Source organism: Anas acuta, chromosome 2 (genome assembly GCF_963932015.1).
Source record: "Anas acuta chromosome 2, bAnaAcu1.1, whole genome shotgun sequence".
Taxonomy (NCBI): domain Eukaryota; kingdom Metazoa; phylum Chordata; class Aves; order Anseriformes; family Anatidae; genus Anas; species Anas acuta.
In genome coordinates, this window is record NC_088980.1 from 22,400,924 (window position 1) to 22,420,924 (window position 20,001).

A 20,001-nucleotide genomic window follows, 5' to 3' on the forward strand; every position below is an offset into this window, starting at 1 on the left:
CTACGTGTGAGAGATGTGCATAACACTGTTACTGTAATTGGCTTTTGCATTGCCCCGAGTCCCAGCAAAAAATGCATTACTGTAATCAGCACAGTGAACATGTTCTCTGCCCCCAAAGCCTGGTTTTAATACAAGCAGCATAACCAGCTTTGCAGACTGCAGGGAGATGAAGCTTCCACAATGCTGATACAAGTTCCTTGACGATTTGAATTTCATTTCCATTCTGTGATTTTGTAATATGCGAGGGCACTGCTTTACTGCGAGGATGACAGAGCACTGGAACAGGTTGCCCAGAGAGGTTGTGGAGTTTCCTTCTCTGGGGATATTCAAAACCTGCCTGGATGCCATCGTGTGCAACGTGCTCGGAGTGATCCTGCTCGGCAGGGGGTTGGACCCGATGATCTTCACAGGTCCCTTCCAACCTCGCCATTCTGTGACTCTGTGACTTCCTTTCTATGTTAAATGTCAAGGTTAGATTATTCTTAAAAACTAAATACACCAAGGAATACAGGTTTTTAACTAACTGCTTTTAAAGAATTTCGTATTTTGTGTGTTGCCATAGAAATGGCAGCTCCCAAACCCAGCTTTTTACCATATACGATGTCTACATAATAGGTGCAGATATAATTGCAGAGTAGTAGACAGACCTCAGCAGTGAAAGGAAAAGAAATAAGCTCTTCCCCTGATGCTTCACAGCGTTGCTCGCTGAGGTATGTTTCTCTATCTTGAGTCCTTTGGAGAGGTGCAGTGGATCACAGGAGGCAGCCGGGTTTGTTTGTGGATATGTACATTGTTTTAAAAATGTCTGTTGTGGGCTTCACACGTGTAAGTGATGTGAATGGATTCCTTGATCCTGTCCCCACCTCTTGTGCTGTCTGAGCTGAGTGAGTGGTGGCAAGAGGAATCTGTGGCAAAGCAGAGCTGGTAGGGCATTTTGGGGAGATTAAGAGGACGTTGAAGGAATCAGGTCGGTACCAAAATTTGCTATGTGAAAATAATCTACCATTATGTTGTCAAGGAAATCAAACTTGAAACAAATAGCATTGCTTCTGGGAACAGGTTTTATTAATAGACTATACATTGTATTGTGTAGATGGCCCTGTAGCTCCACCTACAGAAGCCACGCAGTAGAAGGTGGGACAAGATAGACATCAAAACTCGGGAAGTGGAGAAAAGCAGCCGCACAAGCAAGCGCTCTTGAGTGGGAGAGGAATTGAAGGTTGGTGGAAATAGAGGTAGGAGTGCATAGAGCAGGAGGGCACATCGAGTGTGAAGCGTCTGGCTGGGGTTGGAAGAAGACGGGGAAACCCTGGGACAGCCTTGCTCTGCAGCCTTGGGATGGTAGATAAATCACAACAGGCTTCTGCTTCCACTGCCAGCCTGAGACCGTGAGTGTGACGTGAGGCTGAGTGAAGGAAAAGGCATGCAGTGTGTTGAATTGCCTCATCCTTTTACTTATTACTTGTTCTAATAATTTTGTCAATAGCTGACTGTGATTAATAATACGATAAAGTGAGGATTAAAGGCAGTATCTTTCATGTACACAAGTGACCAGGGATGGTGGCTCAGCAAGCATAACTAAGCTTTCCTTTTTGAAATATAATTATTAAGCAAGAATTATGCATGGAAGTCATTTTTATTTAATAAGTCACTTCTGTTCTGGCATTCTGGAAGGAAATGCTGAGGGGACCGAAACAATGCTTGCAGTTCCTGTACGATGTGCTCTGCCTTCTGCCCAGACACAATTAAAATTATTAAATAAAAACGGGCATGCTCTTTTGTTATATATTTGACAGGTGATTTGAGGGAAAGATGAATAGAGTTTGCAAAAGCTACAGAGCTTCTCAGACATTAGTCAGGAATTGAACTGGTTGATTTTGCAGAAATCTTCCAGGTGGGTTAGAAGAGTGTTTCCCTTAGAGCACGCCAAATAATGATGGTGCTGCTAAACAGTAGCAGGACTTAGCCACGGAAGGCTTGTGTAACCAACTCTGTAACACTGGAAGAATAATGAAGGTATGAGCTCAGAGCAGGGACGTTTATTTTTTGATGTTGCCTAGCAACTCAAAAAAAAAAAACACAAAATTGTAATATTAACTTAAATACTGAAAATTTTTAAACCTGTGTGCATTGGGGGAAGGAAAAGGAGGAGAGTAATCTCTACCGATAGTCACAAGGAAGAATTTTTCAACCTCCTATTTCCTTGTTTTTTAGCTGCTTATAAAATGAACAAAAGTAAAACTAAAAAAAAACATCCTTCTGTAGGAAAACTTCCTATGCAGATGCAGATTAGAGGTGATTTTCTGCTGGAAAAAGAAATCTGATAAGCAGCTTTCAGCTGGTAGAATGAAAAGCTACAATTTGTGTATGTCAGAACGTACTTCAAGAAGTTATTTTCAAAACTCGCCCTTGATTAACTCTCCATAATAACATTGCCATTGGAAGTGTCTAAATCAATTACTTCTAGAAACACTGGCAGGGGTGTTCTGAATATCCTCTGCAGTCCCGCAGTCTGTCTGATAATAAGCTGGCTCTTGCCTTTTGACACACACACCTCCATTTAAATGGGAATCTCTGCTTAAACAGGACGTTCCTACAAGACATTGTAGACATCACAGAAGAGAGCTGTGCTGAAAGAAAACCACTTCTCATTAAAAAATATTTATTTAAAACATCTACGCTATTAAATAGTACTGTTAAAAGCCTCTGTCTTTTCTTTCAAAAAATCTTTTGTCCGGGGAAGTTAATGTTGTGAATAAAAATAAATTCATCTAATGGGATTAGGGTTAATTTGCTCTCTGGCTAATTAAATCCTCTTATTTGCCAAACCAATTGGAAGGAAATCATTTGTGCTGTGTAAGTAGCACAACTTTGGTTCCCTGCTTGATACCTTTCAGTGTGATTGGATGATCCTATCACCAAGTTGTTTAAAAGAACCAAAATAAAAAGCAAACTGTGCTTAGTCAGTGGACGACCCTCTTAACAAAAGCTCATGTGTAAAAGTAAATTATGGAAAATAAACCACAGCTACCATATATATTTTTTAAACACTGGTGTTATTTAGACATTATGACTGTCCTTAAGAGAAGCTGCTGGCTGCACGACACTCCTCTGACTGTCACTGACCAGAATTGTTTTGATCAGCAATAGGAAGGATGCACAGTCAAAGAAAGCAGAAGTCAGTGCAGTGGTAATGATCTGGAAGGCTCTGAATTGGTCAGCTTAGAAAGTTTGATATGAACTAAGCGCTATTACACATTCCCCAGAGGGCTGAGATCGGTGCTCGAATGCCAATGTGCAAACTCCTATTGAAGTCAGCACACCCAGCTAAAAGGGGCATTTGTCTCCTTTATTCTTGACTTTAATAGGAGTCACATGCATCTATCCAGAGCAGATGGCCTCGCGTGGCAGTGCTGCCTGAATTCAGCCCAGTCCTGCATCCTATAAGCCAACAGGAGGTTTGCCATTTACTTTGGTTGGAGCAGTGTGTGATTGTCAGCAGGCACAGTCACACACATGGAAGCCAGAGGGGCGTACGTTTCCACTGATTTTACTAGAGATTAATCTAAAATAGTAAAGCCTAGCTTTAATTATATGAAAGTAGTGACTTGATCTGAGGCGCCGTGCCTCTAGACTGCAAAAGCAGACCCATTTGTGCTGTCTGGATCCAGCAAGCTGTCACACTGAATAGCATCTTTGAAGACAATAGGACGTGTCTTTTCTGGGCAGGCTGGCCATACGTGCACTGACCTGATTTTGTGGAGAAATAGTCTAGAACAGGTTTTACATAATGGATTTTCTGCAATAGCTGCCCATCTGGATACTCTCCTTGCTGAAAGTGCTTTTTTTTTCAAGCTGATTGAGAAGTAAGTTAGATAACAGAAAGGCGTTTTTAGTGCAGAATGTGTGCTAAAATGGAGGTCTAATATGAAAACCTTTTGCTGCTAAAATTACTTAGGATAGTAACCTCTCCCCCCTTATTGGAAAGTCCTAAAAGCTGTCTGAGATAAATAAAGCATGCTCATCACAATCAAAGTTGCAGCAGAGTAATAACCCTAGCAGAACTTCTGCTCTGCTGAAATCTTCAGACTGTCTCTGGTATTTGGGTATTTCTGCAGTCAGATGGAGCTCAGCTTTATCTGATTTTTTTTTATTAGAAGTTTTCTTAAAGTACTTTCATTTTTTATATCCTTTGCAGTGTTATTGATGGTAGTTTTCGTACTTTACTTCACTTAAATGTAGAAAGGCATGCTGGGCAGCAGTTTTAAAAAGTTTTTTAGAATAATTTTGTTAAATGGCAACGTTTATTCCAAGATATCAGTAACACTATATGCAATTTTTGTGAGGAAAGAGTTAAGAAACTCCTAGGTTTTCCCCCTGCCATTAGCTTGAGCCAGGAGACAGCTCCCCTGACTTGAGTCCTGGATCAGCGTGTTGGCTTCACTGAGCAGTAATAGAGGAAAAAGTGGAAGAGAAATGTAAAAATGATCTATAAGCAAGATTGTCTCTATATATAGAAGTTTTCCGTGAAGCACCAGACACTCTTTAAGAATTGATGACAAATTGGCTCAAATGGTGCCGCGCTGACAAACTCTACTGAACTTGCTGTTTCTGCTCCAAGGAGATATTGGCGTGTTTTCTTTGGAACTACACAGCCAGTCTTGAACAAAAATGATCAGTTCCATTACATCCAGTCATTCGTATTGCTGCTTGTTTATAATCGTGTATTCCTTGCTACTTAGTAGTTGTTACACATTGTGTATAACTTAGCAAGCAGTGGAGCTACTCAGTTGTGCTGACTTGGGAGGAAAAAGGAAGTAGATGATATAGGATGTTTGGAGAATAATGAATTAAATTATCATAACACTTAGCCGTGCAGGGAGATAAAACCTCTGTTCCCTCCTAAATCCTTCTGTTTAGTTCTCCTGCAATTGTAATCCTGCCTGCACAGAAGAAGTGAATACTGCTTGCCTTTATTCCGTTTGCAAGCTAGTGGATAGGAGAGGACAGAAAATGGAAGAAGTTCTTTATTCACTGCCCCTCGGTCTTCCCTCTTGCTTACAAGAGCAAGTACACGAGGACACAGCGGGTAGTTAGCTGCACTTTTGGAGAGCATCTTGCTTCCAACTGCAAGGAAGGACCTGGAACAGGATAAGGAATTCATTCTTGACACTGCACAGCAGCAAACTGCTGCTTCCTCAAGGCAGCTTGAAATGCTAAGAGCATAGCCTGTAAGTACAACGTGATTGACTTTTGCTCGGTAGAAGGTCCAACATTAGTCATTACAGTGAGGTGTTGCACATGGAGAGTTACAAAAACACTGCTTGGTGTTTACTGGGAGTTGAAAAGTGACCAGGGTGTTAGTCCCTGTGAAGGATGAAGTATGAGAGAGACCTGGGAACACCCTAATGGACTTACAGAATACCGCAGGCACATCACTTCCCTCCAGTAACACTGTGTTGGCTTTCAGCTACTTGATCACAAAAGAAACAAGACAGCACTTTGTGTTTCAGCTGTTTCCCCTCAAACCTGTTTTTCTGCTGCTGTTGTGAAGGATGGAGGTCTTCGTTCTCCTCATCCCTCCATATGGGAGGATACTCTTATATTAGGGAACTATCGGTAAGAGACGGCAGAAGTGTAAGGCAAGTTTATCAGCAAACTATTGAACCAGGAAAATGTTAAAAAGGGCAGCCAATGAGATTGTTTTACCCATGGGAACCCACACTTGGCATTGCCCTGATGAAGGAACTTACATCAGTGCCATTTTAAAAGTAATTATTTTACATCTGTCCTCACAGACTAACATGTAGGTATGGTTAACAGAAGCGTCTAACTCCTGTCTGAGGGTAAGTGATATCAGATATATGTCTCTTAGGTTTTTAAAACTCCTAGCTGTGCATAACAGAGCAAATAAATTCCATTGTTCCCAAGTGTTACACCAACCATTGCATTTCCTCGTGTGTCCCCGGTGGTTAGCAAAAATGGGTGATCTAAATGAGCAGAAAACGACCGTGAAACCCAACCAACCTTGTGCAGGCGACACCATTGTTTGCATCCCTTGCAAATGCAGGGATTCCTTTCGTTGCTAAAATATGAGCAATCCGAGCTGCTGCTTGGTTGGCAGGATGGCAGCTGAGCTCTGCTCACTGCGATAAGAGTGCAGCCTCTGTTAGCTCCTTGATCGCCACATTATGCAAGCTGGGTATTACCGAGCAAAAGGCTTTTAAAGAGGCATTACAGGGATTGTGTTCGCTGGAAGGCAGCGTAATGCCAGTAAAGCAAGCTGGACACAAGGTCCCCCTAGTGAAGAAATCAATAATAGCTTCTGCTCGAAGAGGTAATTAACTATAAAAATAGATGACAAAGATGGCAGTGAAATTCGCTATGCTACCTATGTATGTATTTTGTCTGTGCGTAAATTTAGGGGGGTTAGAGACTGTAAAAATAGTAAGTTCATCACCCAGGCCCTGCCATTCTTCCTTTTTTTTTTAATCAGCACTTTTGTGTGCTGATCTTAATGTTTTCTTTCACGTAGTTGTGTATTTGAATAGTTGGTGCATATTCCTTTTTTTTGAGATAGCAGTTTTCTCATTATCTCCACATGGATTTTTACTCCACAGATCTTGCAGGGAAAAAATAAAAAATAAAAGTGCAATTTAAGCTTACAGTCTTCTTATCAAGTGGCATTTGTAGGCACAAGATAGAAGTGACCCAGTGGGCTTTTTTTCAGCTTGTGGTTCAGGCCTGTTATTATAATGCATTCTGAAAAAAAGTGCATTGGTAGAAAATCTGAAGGGAAAACGGCCATCCTGGGGAAGCAAATGAATCTGCTTTTCCTAGTTTTTCCAGAAACTTTTACACACAACTGGACAATTCAGTTCTGTTCTTCTTAATAATAATTTCCCAAAATTGGTAAAGTAATGACTGCACCAAGGTGTTCGGATACACTATTTATTGATTCAAGTCTACACATACAGGTTTTGATCTGTCTGGTACTGTGAATCAAAAAGCCTCATCTTGCCTGACTTTCTGTGTGAAATAACAGATTATTGCTACTGTGTACAGACTGAAAATGATACTTGGAGAAGAGAAAAATTGCCAGTAATTTCTTTCTCCTGTTGGCCACAAAGTCAGGTTGGTTTCAAATGCAGAGCCACTAGTCAGATGGTGGGCTTCACGGGTGTACTTACTCAGGAAAAATCAATAGCAGAGAGGAAATAAATACTCAGAAAAGCCATTCTCACATAGAAAGGGTCTGCACAGGTGGATAATCCCAGAAACGTGGAGGAAATCATCAGGATCTCAGTGTTTTTTTTTTAATAAAAAATAAAGTATCTCCTCCGTGTGTTCTGCATTGACTGCTAAACGTGCAGATGACTTGCATCCACAAATGCTCGTGCTTAGTGCTGAGTGACACCTGATGAAAAGCACCTTTCCGGGAGTGCCGTGTAGGAGACTACTCAAAAGGAAGGGATTCACAAGTGCAAGGTGCAACTTGCTTTTCAAGTGGGTGTTTGAAGCCGAGTAAGGTAAACACAGCATTCTGCCTGCCTTTTAGGTAGAAATTCAGAGTTACTCTATGGAAATTCAAAGGGATTTATTCCTTCTGTGTATGCAGCTAAGCTGTACTGGTAGTGGCTGCAAAGAACCTTGTCTAGGCTGCATTATTGTAATTGGTGCGGTCCCCACTGGTGATGCCAAGTCAAGGCTGCAGCTTCAGGAAATGCCTCCTGGACCTGCCTTCCCTCTGCTCACTCCTGTTTTCTTGCAGCTGGGGAATCTTTTTGCACAGACCCATGCAGGTAACCCGTCTGTTACCTGCAATCTGATTATTTAACTCTCAGCAGTGCACGGTGTAGCAATCCTGTGCTGCTTTCAAAGAGGAAAAGATGGGCGCCATCTACAAACCAAAGCGGACATTTAATATGTTAGAAATCAAGGTGATTCTTTTTTTTCTCTAACAGCTCCAGAATTAGAGGTCTTAATAAATGACAAAAAAAAAAAAAAAAAAAAAGACGAACAACTGTTTTGGTCATAAAGGTATTTTGTAGCCCAATTCTTGCAAGATAGCTTATCTTAGAAGGGCTCTCAACTAATACAGATCATCACTCTGGACTATTAACGAGTTTTGTTAACTTAAACACACGGTTTTAATATTGTCTGCTCTACTTATTTTGAAAGGATCACTTCCTAAGTCTAAAAAAATTATTGTATTTCCTTTGAGAAACATGTTTTAGAAAACTCATCATCCGTTACCAGGCAAACAGCATTCCCTAATGCATACACACTGTGAATGACTAACATTGCTGAATCAAAGTGATGGGACAACTTACTTTTACACTTACTGGAAATAACATTTTTAAGCCTTTTTTCTGTATGGGAAAAACGACATTTCTGGGAACACCACTTGCACTGCCAAGAGATAGAAGGGTGGTGTGGAGAACTCATGTGGTCTGAGAGATCTGTTGTCTCTTGAAATAGAGTTTTTAAGGGGGCTGTCTACATATAATCACCTCCAGGAATATCATTCTTGGAAAAAGTGGAATCTAATATGACAATAATTATGTTCTATAACCCCTTTTTGAACCTTTGAGTTATACTAAATTTTAAGGACTTTTCCGTACAGAGCTTCTGAAAAGGCCTCAGGAATGATTGCCTGAGGGAGCCCTCAGGCATTATTGACAGAAAGGCACCATCTCCCACTTCACAGCAAGGCATACAACACCTAAAGCACATCGATAGGTTACTGTTTGCTTTTCCACTCATTTGCAGAGGAATGCATAGATATATCTGTAATGCCTTTCTACAACCTTTGTATTTACAGGGACATGGCTGAAGAGTAGTTTGGGCCTTGTACAACAAGAAGGAAATCAGTTGACTTGGACTTATATTGCACCTCAGCTGGGCTACTGGGTTGCAGCCATGTCACCTACTATCCCAGGTAAGATGGAATTGAATTTTATTGATACGTCCACCACTGAGTAATTATTTATTCATATATAATGTTTATATTTTTCAGAATGACCTCATCTGAGATGCCACAGCTTGATCAATAATGGATTATTAGAAAACAGAAATCTGAAAGTAAAGGGCTAAAATCTTTTGGGGACTGTGGGGGGCAAAAATTGTGGTCAAAAGTTGTTTTGAGTTTGCTAATCTCTGAACCATTTCAATGGGAAACTTCTTAAAGTGTTCCTGCTTTGATGCATTTGTCACCACTGCCTGGCAGAGCCATTGCTAGAAAATGAAGGGAGTTGTAACATCAATGGATTGGTATCCAGTAGGTAGAAAAATATGTTTTATGAAGTTTCTGTACAGAAACTCCCAAATTAATTGATACATCTAAAACCAGCATCATTCCAGGTCAGACGTTTACTAACGAACTGATTGATTGTAACATTTTTTTGGACTTCTTTTTCCCCTGAAGATCCCCATTTTGCTCTGGCTTAGGCTTTGCATCATCTTGGTGACCGATTAATTTTCACCACGATTAACTTAGGGTAAAAGTTGCAGGAGGTTTATCAGTAGAGCGGCCTTGATAGATGGAAATACTGGTTGCCATCTGCAAGCCTCTGTACAACTTCAGGCAGTCACTCTGGACTAGGTGTTAGTTTTACATCTGTGCCCATGGAGATTTCTTAACGTTGCAGCCTGCTCCTCCTTTTTCCTATCTGAGGCTGCCTCAGGTTTCTTAGTATTAGTTCTTCAGCCAACAAAAATCAGAGGTACTTCTCTATAAATGAGCCAATCAAACAAACAAAAATCTCGTATTCTTAGAGAGGATGAAAACCAAATACAGTAGAAATGAGAACATTCTCGCCTTGGCTGTACAAACCAAATAAACTATATCGAACCAAAAAACCAAACTCTAACATGAGGACTTTGTTTTTAAAGTCTACTTGTATAGTCCATGAAGTCATTTCATGCTATGTAGTGTTTTTTTTTTCTGTATTATACATTATGTAAGCTTTTTATTTAAGGTATATTACCTTAAACTGCTAGAATATTTATCTGATTCATTGCTGACTGGAGTTTAGGTAAAGGTGCAGATCAAAATAAACTATCATATGGAATTTAATGGAATTTTACAAAATAATTGTACTTTAAGAAAAAACAACTGCTCTGTGCCAAATGCCACAGACTGTAGGGAAGTTCCACTAGCCATGAAACTGGGACTGTAACTCTTCAGTTAGGAGGCAGCCTGTAGCTCTTAATAGGAGAAGGCCTACGTTTGTCTTTGCAATTTAACTTGTACGGCAGAATTTCTGCTTTTATTCTACGTTTCCTGCTTTCTGAGGGCTAGGTCAGAGTTCCTAAAACTTTATTGTAATGGGAGCAACGTTTTCATGAAAAAATCAAATAATTTTTCTCGTCTTTTTGCTTAATGTATCAACAACAGTATCAATCAGTTATGTAAAGGTAATCGTGAGATAGAATGTATAAATACTTAGATTACCCAAATATAATCTACCTGATGTTATTTTTAATCAGGCTAATGTCTTTTTGCTTATTTTGTCTCCTCAATGAATCTATTCAATTTCTTATCCTAATAAATGGACAGAAGTGAGCTTTGCTTTCCTAGCAGTGGCTCTACAGACCACTCAAGATCCGCAAATGAGGATTTACAAACCTCATGACCTAGAACCTTAATGTTGCTCAAGTTTGCTGTCCTTCACGGTACATGCATGTTACTCTGTCAGCTGGCGCCGTACCTCCTTGCCTGCAGAGGGAAATTTGGGCCTTTATTTCAAAATCATGATAAGGATTTTACAAACCAGGAGGGTTACACATGCAAAATTGTGCACAGATGCTGTCCACATGTGTGCATTCTCTGTATGTTAGACCATTTCCTAAGCATTATTGGAACCTGGAGTTACAACACTGTTTCACTAGTGGTTTGCTTTTTAAAGCTACTGAAGATCCACTTGGCTTGGCTTGATCTAGGCTTAAGAGCACCAACACATCTTCCAACGAATCCTGTATTGCAATGTATGTACTGTTCAGTGCAAAGCAACACAAATGTCCTTAGAGAGTTGTTAGCCACAGAGCTGCTACATGCATTACAGTGCTGGAAGATGCTGTGACGACTTTTCTGCAGTGATGACAGCTTTAGTGCACTGTGTCAGCATCAGGACCTGGAAGGCAGCAATCACTGATGCATGCTCCCGTTGAAACTAACTGCTTTTCCACAGAATGATCTATTTGGACTTGCAGACATGAAAACCAGCACATGCATTCTCCACAACTTGCTCCCTTCTTTAGAGGCGGTCTGCCCAGTACGCACCAGGGCTTTGAGTGGCAGTGTTGCTCACTTAGCATCCTGATAACCGGGGAAGATGCCCCTCTCTGTTTAAAGTACTGTTCCTCTTCTTGTTTGCAGGTTGTTACAGGTCTAAATTCTCTTTTCTGGCCTTCCAGGTCCCGTTGTAACACACGACATTACCAGCTATCACACAATGTTTCTTTTGGCAATTTTAGGAGGGATGGCTCTCATACTTCTAGTCTTGCTGTGTCTCCTTTTGTATTATTGCAGGTAAGATTCACCATCATTACTTAGGCCATGTTAGGAGTGTAAACTTTTTTGTGCTCATGAAATTGAAAGCTGTTGTATTTAAACTTTTGTACTTGAAATGAAAGAAGAAGAAAGCAAGCACTTGAAAGTAAAAGAAATAGATCAATTTAATGTGTTCCTGGTTGCATACGCAGCACATATAGTCCCTGCCTTTGGTAGGATGGTAGCTGAATGGAGCACACACACCTGTGTTTTCTAAAACCTTCTATCAAACATAGGCATTGGTCCAAGATCTATGTAATTCTATCTGTTCTGCACTTGCCGGTAACCTTTTTAATTACTCCTATATTAAAATGAATGTTAAGCTCATATCAGCAAGTGTATATTAATGTGTGATTTTGTATATGCCTCCTCCAGGCATTTGCTCCAATTTATAATTGGTGCTTGCGACATTTCCCAGTTGACATAAGTTACTCTTTAATTTTATCTTTGCTGCTAAGATAAGCTTTTAATTGTTGGGTTATGTAATAAAAGCTCGATTCCCCTAACATTAATCACTGCTTAAAAATCTCCTATTGAGACGCACTTGCTGTTCTTGTTTCTGTGTACAACAGTCATAAATATGTAACTTCTTTTGTTACCGGCTTTTATAGAAGAAAATGTTTAAGACCACGTCAGCATCACAAGAAACTGCAGCTTTCCACAGCACTGGACACTTCTAAGAAGGATCAAGCAACTTCTATGTCCCATATAAATTTGATATTTTCACGCCGTGAGTCAGAATTCCCTGGCGGGCTGTCTGTTGCTAGCAATGGGCACACCGAAAACTCAGGTGCAAAGGAATTAATGAGTGCCGTCCACATGGAGATGGTATCACCTAGTGGAGAAGCAGATATGCACACACCTATGCTCAAACACTCATTCAGTACTTCCCAGGAGTTCAGCTCCCGAGAGGAACTGCTCTCTGACAAGGAGAAAGACAAGAGCAGGATTTCCTTGGATGACCTGACTCCCAGCGGGTCTCTAAGAAAAGACTACCACAAATCAGCAGATGGCTTTCCTTTAAAGACAAGAAAATCTGCAGAAACGGCTGAAGGCTACGAGTCCCCAGTCAAAGAGGAATACAGGAGAAGTTATAATGCTATGCTATCTCAGCCTTTATTTGATAAGCAAGAGAGAGAAATTCAAGTATCTATGAACCATATTGCTACTGGAAGTAAATACAATGTTCAGGAACAAATATACCCCACACCTTCAGCCCCTGAAAAAGAGCTGCTGGACTGCAGACCTACTGAATGTATGATGTCTCGTTCAGTCGATCACCTCGAAAGACCTACATCTTTCCCTCGACCAGGTCAGTTAATCTGCTGCAATTCTGTTGACCAAGTTAATGACAGTGTTTACAGAAAAGTTTTGCCTGCGTTGGTGATCCCAGGTCACTACATGAAATTACCGGGAGAACACTCTTATGTTAGCCAGCCGCTGGTTGTCCCAGCCGACCAGCCAATTGATATAGAAAGACTTCAAGCTGAGCTTCCTAACCCCCACGCACGGCTTTTTCCACACCCCCCACAGCAGCTACAGCCCCAACAGCTGACTGCCCAAGCAATATCCCAGCAACATTTGCAAGATGCAGGTGCGACTGAGTGGAGCCAACAAAACGCTTCCATGTCCGAATCTATTTCCATTCCAGCCTCCCTTAATGATGCGTCCCTGGCTCAAATGAATAGCGAAGTGCAGCTTCTTACAGAAAAGGCTTTGATGGAATTAGGAGGTGGAAAGCCATTGCCTCATCCTCGAGCTTGGTTTGTTTCTCTAGATGGACGTTCAAATGCTCACGTTAGACATTCATACATCGATCTCCAAAGAGCTGGTAGGAACGGGAGTAACGACGCCAGTTTGGACTCCGGCGTTGACATGAATGAACCAAAATCTGCACGGAAGGGAAGAGGAGATCATCTGTCTGCACCACAGAGTCACCCGCCAGTGCAAGAGCACCAGCAGAGAGAGCGGAAGGCTTCAGATAGCACAGCTTACACACAGCTTGTGTATTTGGATGATATGGACCAAAGCGGCAGCGAGTGTGGAACAGCGGTCTGTAGCCCTGAGGACAATGCTCTACGATGCCTCCTAGAAGGCACTAGTAAGAGGAGTGGTGTGCAGCTGCCCAGCCTGCAGGAGGAGACGAGAACTGTGGATACCAAACCAGAGCCATTAACTAGTCCGGAACATGGAACATCAGTACAAGATGAGGAGGAGGATGAGGAGGATGAGGAAGACGACCAAGGGGAAGATAAGAAGAGTCCTTGGCAGAAACGAGAGGAAAGACCACTAATGACTTTCAATCTAAAGTGAGCTATTGTGAAAATCCACAATTCAGTGGAGTATAAAATTGCCAAATATTCTTTCTGTGGAAGTGCTTGATTTTTTTTTCTTTTTCTTTTTCTTTTTTTTTTTTGGTGGAGAGAAAAGAGAAAAACAAACTGTGGTGAGCAACGTTTGAAAGAACTTAAATGCATTACTGTGTAAATGTTAGAAAAATAATTAAAATCATTCCTCTGATTAAACGGCTGCCTCCAATGAGATAGCTGAACAAAGAGTGTGATTGTTATTCCATATACTTGATATTGGTCATCCAGGATGTTGAAAATACTGACAAATTGTTTTGGTTGGTTTATGACCTCAATCTCCTTATGAATGGGAGCTGGTAAAGCTTTTGTTTTGTAGGCCATTTTTATGTTGATAATGCTACTGAAAGTATCTTAAAAACAAGAGTTTGACACATGGTGTCCAAAATTGTGCATTATCTCAATGAAAGGCTATGCATTGCTGCTTTTAGTAATATTTTGCTTATACTATGCTTTTCTTAATTTTACAAGTTGGTTGTAAACATTTTATGTCCTTTATTATAAACTACTCAGCAATTTATTTTAATGTAAAACTGCAGGAAACTTGAGTAGCATCCCTTAGCATTGAAGCCTTTTTATGAAACCAAACTGAACTTTGTGTCGACTACGATTCCTCCAATTCTGGTCCCATTTACTCAAAGTGCCTTTTTTACAGTAACAATGAACAGTCCCTTCTTTTGCTAACTCCTTTTAATTGACCCCATTTGGGATTTTATAAACTTCTGAACTTCTACCTTTTATTTTAAGCTGCATGCCAAGAGTCCCATTTTGTGCTGAGCATTCCTCATTTCAATACAGTGTATTCTGTAGCTATCATGTATATTGTGGATTCTGTTTAGCCAGGGTAGACTTAGAAGACATTTTAAAGGGCCCAGAGTAGGCAAGAAGATAGTTTCATTGACTGTATATATTGTTAGTTTCCTCTGGAATAATATGAGCTAATCATGCTCATAAAATGAATTATAGACCGAGCAAATGGACTGAATGTGTCTAGAAAAATTTTTGAAAAAAAAAAATGTACTATCCAAAAGTGCCAGAATTATTCTTCTGTGCTTTCTCCATACAGAGCTGCTTGGTTATCCAAAAATTATAATTGAAAATAAACTGCAAAAAAAATCTTTGTGGATTTTTTTCCTCTATTAGTGGTCATCACATTATTTTATATTATTTAATGAGCAAAATACTTTGGTTTACTCTTCTGCTGTGCATACTCACATGTATATCACTTACTAGCAATCAAACTTTCTTAAGCAGTTCTCATCAACATCAGCCAATACGGAAATATAGACCCCTTTTCAGAAAAGCATCCTCTCTGTCTTGGTAAATACTGAACTGTTTGCTTACGTATCACTGAAGACTTTCAAAATGAAATCCTAGTATCACCGTACCCCTCTTTGTCTGCTTTGTGCGGGACCAGTTCTCGTGTGAGACTTCTGACTTCAGCATGAATTGGGTTCAAAGAAGAAAAAGTATGTGACTTCTGCTCATGTGAAGTCCTTCATATATATTGTTTATCATGTTTCATTATTTCTGTGCAGCATTAGCAGCAGCCACACTTAATAAAGTTAATTATTATATAGTCTCTAAGGTGATTAGAGAAAGTGTTATATAGTTCCTATTTAATATTAAATAATAAGCCCCAACTCACATTCATTGGTTTTGTTGGTTTATTTTTTATTTTTCTTTTTCCAGTAGATGTCAAGGTTTTTGTAGAAGGCCAGTGTCGTAATTTCCATTTTACTGAATGTCTTACCTGGGAGTCTGGGCTCAACCCAGGAATGGAATCCAAATTCCCTAAATCCCAATCCTCTCCATCTACAAAGCTACACCACCTCTGTTTTGCTTTGATTCATGTTTGGCAGTGGTATATGTCTTGAAATAAATAGTATTTGTGGAGTGCATTAAATATTGAAATCACCATTTTAGCTGTATGTTGCCTTCTAGTGGTTACGTGCATTCCAGGTCTTCCTGTTCTGTTTAGGAATTTTGCTACTGACCACATGTGAGCTGGATCTGGGGGGTGGGTTACTTACTGTCCATCTGTGCAAGGTCACTGAGCTGCAAAATACTGCTTTAAAGGAATAGTGTTTATGAGATATCAGTAAGTGCTGGTAATGCGGTGTCACTTACTAATCAGAATGCGGTGTCAAATAAACATTATGGTTAAAAATTCAGCCTACTAGAATTACTGTGCTATTTAATTTTAGCTCTGTTATCTTAAGTCTGTCATTTTTAATTACAGTCTCTTTTTCAGATTCCTTTGCAAAGTTTCCACCTTTATTATGTTGTAAAGTGAGATTATTGCTATTAAATTGCAGTGATTTGTTTCTTTAATTGTGTTGGTTTTATGTTCAAAAAACATGGTTTGAGTGTTTGATAATTTGTGGTCCTAACACAGCAAATACATTTGAGCAAACACAATGTAGGCATTTGGCAAATCTTTAAAACAGCATTTTTATTACTGTGTTATCACCAGCCCTTTACTAGTTTGAATTTGATTTTGCAGAATACATAGCTTATGAAATATGTCTCACTATATCCAGCACATCAGAGCCACATGCTAAATGAAATTGGAAGAGTAACACAGATCAGATTATGGGTTGAGATTAGCATGTCTATTGTACACACGCTTGTCTAATCATAAAGTCCAGTGACAAGTTCTTTCTTTTACTTTTCAAAAACATATCAAGGCAGACACTTTGGGAAAATATGAAGACTTTGTTTGTTTGTTTGTATGTATTTTACAGTTGCACAATGAAGCAAGTATTAAGGTTCTAAAATATACAGAACAAAGTGTAATTTAGATGTCAGCAGTTCCAGAAAACCCAGCAGTTTTCTAACCTAGAAAAGCAGTTGTTTTAGTGTTTTGTTTTTGTTTTTGTTTTTTTTTATGGCAAGTGTTAACAGGGAAAAACACAAAAGATTGTAATGACAAAGCTTATGAATGTCATGAAAATATATTGGACTCTAAAAGTATTAGGAACAGGTTTTCAATTAATGCATCAGCCTTGAGGATTTTCTAATGGACAGTGAGTGAAGTTAATACTTTCTAAATCTTAGCTATATTATCGAAAGTACATTTATATCATAGGACCTGTGAAAGGTTCTGACTGGTGGGAGATAATACACACACTAAGAGTCCACTGCCCTAATGGTTTTCCCTCAGCTCCCACTTTGTTCCAGCTGAAGTACGTGCTTCTCAAAGCTGCTGGAACTGGAAAGTACCTGGACTTACTGTGATAATGACATTTTATTGTTGGAGTCAGAGTGCAAACATACTAAACCCAGTACAAACAGAGAAAAAAAAAATAAAATGGTTCCTGTCTCAGAGCATTTGCAATGTGTCACGTGCACAAGTGTACAGAATTGCAATGGGCTTGGATGAGTATCTTACAAAAAAGGCCCACTACGTGGGAGTTGCTCGTGGAGCTTTGCTCTCCTGCAGGAAGTGTGGAGAAACTTTAGTAAGGTGAGTTAAGGGCTCTTGAAGTGCCTTAGTGCTGTTTTTGTTTTCTGCCCTTCGTTCTACCCATGAATGCTCTGAAAGGCCAATTTTATGGCAATACCCTAAACTAATATGATCAGACATGGTAAGAAACTGTGTCCCATGTAGCTTTTAGCCTGTAGAATAGCACAGGTGCAAATTAGTAAGTGTTCAGTTAGACATTTATTATTTTACTCTTTTTCGTCGAATGTCCCTAGTGAACCAAAAAAACTTTTTTCTTTTTTTCTTAACCAATGAAAATCCACATGAAGATTAAAACTTGTTACAACTGCCCTGTTACAGCCCTGTACTTCATAACCTATTAATAGGCTGCAGCCTGGGGTGTGTGGCATGGTAGCATCCATCCAGCACATCCTTGGACATTGTCAAACAAGAAGAATCTCAGTTTGCTTTTCTAAAATGAATGGATAACAGATAATTACTGTTTGAATTGGTGCTGCCGCTTGAGTCTCTTGAACTTTTGAAATTCCTAAGGTTGGAGGATCTGCCACCTGGTGGTGAACTGCTTCAGCAACTCCAGACGGAGCTGAAAAAGCAGTTTTGGAAGTAATTTAGGAGATAAACCCACACAGTACTTTTATGACTGTGTATAAAAGACAGTTTATGACTTCAATGCAGACACAGTTTATAACTTTGCTAACACCAGCAGGCAGCTGGCACAAGAGATCCTAATGGGCTGGAGAATCCTCGCCCAGCATCATAGTGGTGCTCAGCTCATAACAGAGCTTATAAGGTGGGTGCTCAGCTCATAGCATCACCACTCGCAACGTTCAGATGAAAAGGTCTCGTCTCTGGTGGCTGTGTAGTGTGTTCAGGTGTAAACGTGCCTGTTTTCCTCAGCCTGTCAGTGCCACCTTGGGTTTATATTAAAATAAAACATTTATAACTACTAACTGTTCAGAAGTTGGGGATGTAATCCTCAGTTATCCTTTTCCCATTCCCCGGTTGGAGCTGAGTGTAAGGTGACAGGTTCAGCACCAACCTTCCTCATGTCGTGCCTGGTATCTTCATTTCCAGGCTGCAGGCTGCCTGGAGCTGCAGCTTTGGGTAGGCAGCAGCCAAGTGCCATTTTCAGACTAGAGGAACGTTTTTTCCTTACGTTTCTCATGTAATTCCAGGTGATAAGCTGACACCAGGCCTGGTGACAGTTTGACACTAAAAATATATGAGGAATCTTGTTCTCTTTAGCAGCAATCCTCTGGTATCTACAGACAATTAGCTTGCACAATGTGGCACCTGGTATCTCTTATCACATAACTGAGGTATTTCCTGTTGTATTGATGTGTTTTTCTTCTAGGAGTAAGCATTGTCAGTTGGTCTGTTTGATAATTAAGTCTTCTGCCTTGGAAGCTTGCAGACGCAGAGGAGGAAAGTGTGATGACAACAGGGAGCTACAAGGGAAATACCTACGTACAGTTTATTTTTGTAACTGTGGAGTTCAAGTGACTGGAGGTACAGACTCCTAAATAACCCCAGCTGAGGAAAGGTTGTGCCAGTTTTACATCCTGAAGGTAGGAAACAGCACCTGAGAACTGCTGAGGGACGAGGAGTCCCATTCTCAAAGGGCTGCCTGGTCCTGCCACGAGAGACGTTGGGCATCAAAGCTGGAAGAAATTATTTCAAAGAGCACCTTTTATAAGCATTGGTTTTAAAGGGTTTTGGTGATTTAGCAGTTGTAGGGAGTTTATGAAAGCCCTGATGATGTTGCCTCACGACTGTCTTGTCCCCAGCCCTGACAAGTTTTTCTCAGGTGCCCTCCCAGAAGTGTTAGCTCCCAAACTTCTCCCCCTGGGCAGGAGGCAGTACTCTGGGCCGGGGCCTATAGCTCCAGCTGGGGCATACATATACATGCCACAGGCTAGTCCAGGTGGGGTCAGTCCCCTACAAGTTTATTTTGGAAGGTGTTTTTTTTTGTCAATAGAGGGGCCAGAGCCACAACTCAAACTCTTCCACAGGAAAATCTGCATGAAAAGAAAGCAACACGGCAGGAGACTTGCCCACATGTTGCCCTTACCTACAGGGCCAGGGCAGGGCCCTTCACGCAGAGTCGGATGCCTGTGGAGGTGAGATGTCTTGGCTTCCCGCTCCCCTGTCCTCAGCCCATTTTATGCACCCAGCCCCTGCTTCCTCTTTTAGTTCTGTGCCATGCTGTGAGGCCAACATAAAATGTGACACCCTAGTGACATTTCAGTAAGGTTATTTTTAGGTGTCGGTGAGCTTGAGGAAGCTATCTGCCTCTCTGGGCCCGTGCCACTAGCTCTACCTTGAATTTAATGCCTCATAATCCTACATCCAAACACAAGGGAAGCAGAATGTGACAGCCAGGTTCCCACGTACGAGGGGTGATTCCCGTATGAGAACGGCATTGGTCTTTTATTCCTTTAAATGAGCAAAGTGTGCTTACATAAATATGTGTGAGCACGTGCCTGCATGCATGTGCATGTGTACAGATATAAATGCATTTAATGTAAAGGTTGACTTAAATGCTAGCTTAAGCATTCTGACATCAGGCAGTGCCAAAGTCAAGGTTGCTCACCTAGGCTGACTGGAAGAACTGGCACAAGAGCTCATAAAGG

General features: G+C 40.6%; 1 protein-coding gene across 5 annotated transcripts in view; it reads left to right on the forward strand.

Moving 5' to 3' along the window:
- The window catches only part of FAM171A1 (family with sequence similarity 171 member A1), an 87,420-nt gene extending 71,166 nt beyond the window's left edge, over positions 1-16,254 (forward strand). For all 5 annotated transcript variants that reach the window (XM_068673857.1, XM_068673856.1, XM_068673859.1 and 2 more), the window contains 3 exons: positions 8,825-8,941; positions 11,419-11,533; positions 12,166-16,254. In XM_068673857.1, the coding sequence (XP_068529958.1) occupies positions 8,825-8,941; positions 11,419-11,533; positions 12,166-13,867 (1,934 nt within the window). In that variant the 3' untranslated portion in view covers positions 13,868-16,254. The remainder of the gene's footprint in view (positions 1-8,824; positions 8,942-11,418; positions 11,534-12,165) is intronic.
- The last annotated feature ends 3,747 nt before the right edge of the window (positions 16,255-20,001 follow it).